This window comes from Syngnathus acus, chromosome 1, assembly GCF_901709675.1.
Source record: "Syngnathus acus chromosome 1, fSynAcu1.2, whole genome shotgun sequence".
In the NCBI taxonomy this organism is placed as follows: domain Eukaryota; kingdom Metazoa; phylum Chordata; class Actinopteri; order Syngnathiformes; family Syngnathidae; genus Syngnathus; species Syngnathus acus.
In genome coordinates, this window is record NC_051087.1 from 4,570,707 (window position 1) to 4,577,943 (window position 7,237).

Consider the following 7,237-nt stretch of genomic DNA (forward strand, 5'->3'; position numbering starts at 1 on the left):
GGGACAATCTTTATGTCAGCGCTTTGCGTAGAATATTTTCTTGATATTATAATATTGCTTTATTGAACAGCTAATAAAGTTGATACTTACACCAAAAACAGCCGGTTTTTATTTTCAAAAAAATATACATAAAATCTATAAGGCTGCCACGCAAGGTTGTTTGACCTCAAATAAACTTTTATCAAATTTGTATCTTCTTTATTTGCAGTCTGCACGCAACCCTCGGTCAGCAGGATATAACATGAATTGTCATGGAAAGGTCATATATTTTTGTGTATTATGCCTTTAAATGAGTTTCGAGATTTAGTATTGGACTTTTTAATTAATTTATAATGCAAATAAAAAGTTTATATTATTTATTCTTTTCTGTTAATTTAAGTGATTCTTGTATGAACATTTTATAACCATCTAGCGCTTAAATATTCACCTGCGTTGTTTAATAATTTGTTGTTTTGACCATCCGTGTTGTAACCCACATGTTAGATAAGCACTAAAATGTGTCATGACCAAACATTGCTTGTGTTTGGATCAAAACATACGTGTTGTGTTGAATAATAACATTTTGGGGATTTCTTGGAATATTCCAAGTTGGTATTTTGATCCTGGACAAGTTCAGGGAAGGAGCAGTACCTGCCAGCCATTCTGACTGACCTCATTTAGGATATTTCTAAACAGGTTAAAGACGGGTAAATCGAATCTATTCAAAACAGTTTTAATATGGCTGCAAATGTAAAAATTGCCCCAAATCAGAAGTATGCATTACAATATAATACAATATCATACAATATTTTTTTAAATTGTTGCAATTAATTAATAATATTTTAAAATAATGTAATGTAAGTAATATTATTAATCCTTTTTATTAACTATTTATTCATCTGGATATAATTTGCAATTCAGTTATAATAATTTTCACTCTGTGGGTGCTGTTTTTATTGCTGACTACCTTCCTCTGAGAAGTAGACACATGACGTTGCTCTATTCAAAGAAAGCGAGCGCAACCCTTCCCTCTCAAAGCGATCAGTCACCACAAACAAGCCTCGCCTCAACGCATGCACCCTCACCAACAAGCTAATATAAGTTCCTGCATCCCCAAACGTGAAGCACGTCCCACTCATCGGATTCAATTCCTTGGAAGACTTCTTGGATCTCGAGAACTGCGTCATTCTGCAGTTTTGGAAGGATCAATTCGACCTGAGGACAATGACGGGAGGCAGAAGCAGACAGAGGTCTCACTCCTATTATAACCCTGAGGACAGCAAGACCTATGGAGTACAGACACAGACTAAGGACACCTATCAGAGACCTCGTTCAAGGTAGGAGTTCTCTTCTGGAGTCGATGGAATGCTTGTGACATAACGCTGAAAAGATTCTTCAACAACTGTTGGTGAATCAATTCATAATAAAACCAGAGGGTGTAGTCCAGAACCACGCTAAATTAGCTAATGCGTGATGGTGCTTTCCAGGTCTTTTTACAGCTATGAAACATCAGAACATGAACCCGACAATGATTTGGGTCATCTAACCGTGTCCATTCCACTTAAGCAAAAGTCCAACGCTCCACCTCAGACTCCTGTGAACAAAAATGAAAAGTCCAAGTCCAAACTGAACCAGTATTCACTTCCCATAGATCTTAACGGTAAGTGCATCTTGGATGTTTCAGACTTCTCACCCTTTCCTCCCTCAAATAAAATGTTGTGTTCAGGCAACAGAGGCAATCCTAATTGTGTGTCCATGATGACCATATCTGAGTCGGACAACTGGGAGATCAGCTCCAGCTCTGGTATGAAATACGGTCAATTTGTGGACTGGGAGAAGATCGATCCGGAAGCTTTCGAGCGATACCAGCAGATATTGGCGAGCGAGCACCAAAGACTGAAAACCATGGGAAGAGAAGGCTTCTGGGCTATGCCTCATACATTGAGGGCAAAAGCTTACTCCCACATCATCCACGGCATCCATTCCAGGTCAGCGCTCCTTAAAGTCAAAACGGGAAAACTGAAAGATACTGCTGTAAAACCGAAAAGTACCGTCGACACTCGTGAGATTCGGCCGCGATCAAGAACAAAACAAACGGCTTCAATAAAAGTTTCATACTGGATATTGTCACCTGTACTGTAGGTGTGTCAATCCAGAAAGAGATTTGTACTATGAACTAAGCAGGAAGCTCTTTGGAGAACAAAACCTTAGCAGCCACCCAATTCCCGAATACATGGAAGCAGGAGAAATACCAAGGTACAATGATTAGATTTTTGGAAACAACCGTTTTGATAAATGGAAACAATTCAAATGTAAACAAGATCCTCTCTGATCTTCATCCAGGTATTGTCTCAATAAGGTGGGACTGAATTCAGTCAAGAAGATCCTTCTATGTCTGGGAAAGTACTTCCCAGCAATGAACTTTTGTCCCATCCTCCCAGCTTTGGTGTCCCTCATTTTGCACTTCAGCCAGGACGAAGCCGAATGTTTCTGCAGCGTTTCCAGGCTGATTTGCTACAACGACCCCAATAAACGTTACATTGACCAGACCTTTCTCACGTACCGAGCCTCGTGCATGACCTTCGGGGACATCGCCAACAGGTGCTGCCGAGGTATCCGCAAGTTGATAGCCAGCTCACACCAGAACCTTTTTGAGTTTTACTCCGACTGGATCATGTGGATCTTTGCTGATCTTCCATTCACATATGCCATTAGAGTGTTGGATGTCTACCTCCTGGAGGGCTACAAAGTTCTTTACAGGTTTGCGTTGGTTTTAACTACATTCGGAACAAAAAAACAACATAATGTAAATATTTCATTTGTAGGGTGGCGTTGGCTTTGCTGAGCCTCTACAAAGTGTCCGTGTCGTCCAGAGTAGCAGATGTGGAGGATTTCCGTACAGACATGAAAAGTTTCGTGCAGAACGTGGCTCGCCACTGCACGGCTGAGAATCTTTTGGAAAGAGCCTTCCTGGTTCCGATTGCCACGAGGAAAGAACTCAACCTCCTCTTCAAAGCCAACAAGGTATCCCTCATGCTAAAAGGAGTCAGCATCCACCAGAAGAGGTGAGGTAATATCAACAGTTGTTCCTCAATGTCGTAGTTTCACTGTCGGTATTTGAATCATGCAGGCAGTCGGTGGATACGGTGGACTTCGACAACTTTAGGTCCAGTGTTGTGACAGGAACAGAGATGAGAGTTGTCTGGGCCTGGATACCGGAGCGAGTTGCCCTTTTCAGTCCCATTAAACTTTTCGGTACAACTGAACATGGAGAAAGTCTCGCTTCGTAAGTCAGCATTATTTATGGATGGATGGATGGATGGATGGATGGATGGATGGACGCCTAGCTAGCTCTTATGCTTTTGTTTATATGTTATTTCAGATTCTATTATTATGTTGAGGGCCACGAACCTGCGGTGTTGCTCATCAAAACAGTGGATGAAGAGGTAACATAAGATTCCAACTATAACCAGAATACAGAGAAGATGCTGACTTGGCACCTTGGATAAAATTGGTTTCTATTTTAAAGGTCTTCGGTGCCTTCATTTCATCAGACATGACAGAGAGGCACAAGTACGACACGGATGAAGTCACGTTTTTCGGAACGTGCGAATGTTTTGTTTTCACGGTGAGCCACCCCGACCTGGCATCACAATCGTATTGGTATATCCACCAATGTGAAGATATAGTTTTGCTCTTTCAGCTTCGTCCCAGGATGGAGCGCTACCAGCGAGCCATGGTCAACATCATGACCAGGAAAGTCTCACCTCAGCAGGCTCACTTCAGCTTTCAGACCGCCTCCGAAGCAACTCTGATGTGCCCGGCTGGGACCCCCCAAGACCCCAGCTACTTGACCATCCCTTTCACTGCTCCCTCCCTGGAACCATTTACTACCAAGGAGGCTAAGAGAACCAAGGAACAAGAGGCTTCCAAGTTTATAGCGGGCAGTGATGAACAGCTCATTATTGGTAGCTCATCTTGATGTTTTTTACAATGTTGCCTTTATTGCTTGTTATTTTTGTCTTCTGTGCAAAATAAGCATTCTCTATTGGGTTGAGGTCAAGCTCTTAACATTATTCTTACATTTTTTCAGGTGGGAATGGAGGCCATGCACTCTTCTTTCAAGAAAACCTGGAGGAGGGCTACACAGAGTCTTGCGACACATTTAAGAGTCCACCACTCTGCAAAGGACATTTCAAAATACAGTCCATGGAAGTGTGGGGAATCCAGAACTCAATTTGCTTTTCTCACTGTTTTTCCACCCAGCAGAAAATATAATTTTATAGTGTCTAACCTTTTATATTCACTATGATGTTTGGTTTACTTTGTTTTTTAAAATATACTATGCTGGTTAAAATGGTTTTACTGTATCTTTGCAATATTACAGCACATGTCCTCAGGGTACTTGGAAAACCACACACAGCAGGCTAAGGTGGGGCGGTCAGCTGGTCAGCTACTGTATGTGGACAAACAATCGAACGTGCAGTTTGGAATGTGGCTGTGTGTGTGTGTGTGTGTGTGTGTGTGTGTGTGCATGTGTGTGTGTGTGTGTGTGTGTGTGTGTACGCACGTAAATGGCCTTTAACCTCATTGTTGGACATAATTAAAGTTGTTTATACCACACATAATATATACTGGTTGTAATTATTCCACTACAGCAACTCTCCCAGCAATACTTTACCTTCCATCACCATTTTTGTTTACATTCATTCCTATGACATTGATTGCAAATTCAAAATTGAGAACTTTAAAATGTTAAAAAAAAAAAAGTTCAGGCTCGAGGAGTGTGAAAGGTTTGGTGAATTTTTGTCCATTTTAGGAACTGATAAATTATGAAAAAACAAAACACACAATAATAATAATAATAATAATAATAAAGCGATAGGACCCTTGCAGCAGTCATTGTTTGGGCCCTAATTATTTGTGTTAATGTTCAAAAAACGCTATGTTTTTATATTATTTTCAAAGACTCACTTACTTGCTTAAGCCTTGTGGGGGCAGCAACGCGCTAAACGTACTTGGTCTGCCACAAATCAAGACGAAGAAGAAGTTTAGCAAAGGCAGCGTCGGCCTCTTCCACTTTTAACCAAGCCCCGGTTTATAATGTGGTAACCTGTTAATTACCGCATTAAAAGAAAGGTAAGTCATCTTTTGTTTTTGTTTCTGCGGCGTTCTCAATGTATAGCAAGCGTGATGTTAGCTTGCTCGTTTATTTATTTGAACGCAGCTAATGCTAACAACATTGCCCGTGTGTTCCATAGCGCTTTTGCATACAAAAGGACAGACTCCGCACATATTCTAATTTCTAATTCTCATACGACGGCTAACGTCAGATTACAGGCGTTGGCATGTAAATATGTATATATCGATTACTAAACATTTGTTGTGCTTTTATGTTGGCAGTTGGCAAAAAAAAAAAAAATGTCGACGTTTTAACTTGCATTGACGTTGTATTACTAACGTGTCCTTGTAATGGCTGAACCATTAATCAAACGGCTGCATACTGTCAAGAGAGACGAGCTTTGCGAGTTTATTAAACATCTAATAGTCGCTTGGGTTTATTAATTTTTTGTTTTGGGCCCTTATGGGTTTTTTTTGTTGATGTTTTTGGGTGTATTGCAAGATCTCAGCGATGGAGAACGACAGTTCATCTGTGACAGATCACTCTTCAGATGAAAGTAAGTATTGATGCCTCTTTGTGGTTTTGAAATGAATGTGGCTTTGTAAAAGTCACATGACCAAACCCGGTAAACGGGTGACCCTTTGTCCGCTTTGTGAATTTCATTTCATTTGATTCTTTGATGCTCTTGGTCACCAGGTACCAAAGCCTTCGACATTGAGTACATCGTCGAGTCCGATCTCGCCAATGACTCTGAGTCGGAGGATGGCAAAAAGCCCAAGAAAAAGCAACGCAAGAGCCACGCTTGCACCGTTTGCAACAAAATATTTGACAGACTTTCCAAGCTCACCAGGCACCTATCCGTACACACCAGGCCCAGGACCTTAAAGACTCGCTATCAGTGCGTGCATTGCGAGAAGACTTTCACAGAAGAAGAGAAGCTGTTACGTCACCAAGATACCCACAACCGGACAAGGGAGCACCCGTGCCCTGACTGCAGCAAAGTCTTCAACAAGCCCTCCAGGTTAGAGCGCCATCGACGCATCCACGCCAGGAAACCAAAGGTGCCCCACCAGTGCTCCTTCTGCTCCAAGACCTTCGATAAACTCTACCGGCGCATCCGCCACGAGCGAATGCACACGGGCGAGAGGCCTTTCACCTGCTCCTTCTGCGGGAAGGGATTCTCCGAGATGGGTCACTGCAAAGCCCACGAAAAGATCCACCAGGACAATCCGGAGAAACCTCACCGCTGCCCCCACTGCGACATGTCCTTCTTCAAGGCCTCGGAACTGGGCCGGCACCAGCGCTCGCACACCGGCGAGAAGCCGTTTCAGTGCAACGAGTGCGACAGCACCTTCGCCCGCTCCGAGAGCTTGAAGAGACACAAGAGGAGCCACACGGGAGAGCGGCCCTACGTCTGCTTGACTTGCGCCAAGGGGTTTTACTCCCGTCAGGATTTAAACATCCACTTGCTGATCCACTCGGGGGAGAAGCCTCACCTTTGCCCCGTGTGCGGCAAAGGCTTCTCGCAGCTGGGCAACATGAAGGAGCACGAGAAGAACGTCCACGTCCGGTCCGAGAAGTACGCCTGCAACGAGTGCGGGGCCACCTTCACCCGTTATAAATCTCTGAACCTGCACCAGCGGGTGCACACCGGGGAGAAGCCGTACCTTTGCCTTCCGTGCGGGCGTAGCTTCTCTTGGAGTCACTGCCTGAGCAGACACCGCCGAACTCACGCTCACAAGCAGATGTTGATGGATGCGGCCAAAGAACTTCAAGCTTTCCCAGAGCCTGCCGAGGAACAGTGCACTTGAACACCGGGCCGTTACTCACCTCGCTAAACCGCCGACTCATGATTTTTCGCGAAGAGGCCGGTCCCTGGCGCCAACGTTCGACTGCCATGTTAGGTCAAGATGCCAACCGACTTGAGTCGCGCCTTGTTTTGTAAACAGACACAGCGGCGTGAAGACATTACAACGATGACATTTTGTAGGATTGCCTCGCTCTACAAACTGGTGTTTTGAAACTGAGCACTGGACGCATTCCCTTGCTGATCATTTAGTAAAAAAACAATCAGCAATTGGACCACACCAGACCATCCAACACGACGGTACCACTACCCACAGTATAGCCCTCAAT

The 7,237-nt window shown here is 43.7% G+C and overlaps 3 protein-coding genes across 3 annotated transcripts in view; 2 read left to right on the plus strand and 1 right to left on the minus strand.

Annotated features, from left to right (window-relative positions):
* LOC119121673 overlaps positions 1–7,237 on the minus strand; it is a 296,445-nt gene that overhangs the window by 44,595 nt on the left and 244,613 nt on the right. The window lies entirely within an intron of this gene.
* Positions 1,079–4,609, plus strand: LOC119129491 (TBC1 domain family member 24-like). The gene is made up of 11 exons (XM_037262803.1): positions 1,079–1,316; positions 1,467–1,639; positions 1,706–1,967; positions 2,122–2,235; positions 2,323–2,739; positions 2,805–3,044; positions 3,110–3,265; positions 3,362–3,425; positions 3,509–3,607; positions 3,683–3,947; positions 4,073–4,609. The coding sequence occupies exons 1-11, from the start codon at positions 1,204–1,206 to the stop codon at positions 4,255–4,257; spliced, it is 2,088 nt and encodes a 695-aa protein (XP_037118698.1). The 5' UTR covers positions 1,079–1,203; the 3' UTR covers positions 4,258–4,609.
* On the plus strand, positions 5,004–7,168 carry LOC119129814 (zinc finger protein 239-like). Its single transcript, XM_037263170.1, has 3 exons — positions 5,004–5,118; positions 5,603–5,657; positions 5,798–7,168. The coding sequence occupies exons 2-3, from the start codon at positions 5,612–5,614 to the stop codon at positions 6,910–6,912; spliced, it is 1,161 nt and encodes a 386-aa protein (XP_037119065.1). The 5' UTR covers positions 5,004–5,118; positions 5,603–5,611; the 3' UTR covers positions 6,913–7,168.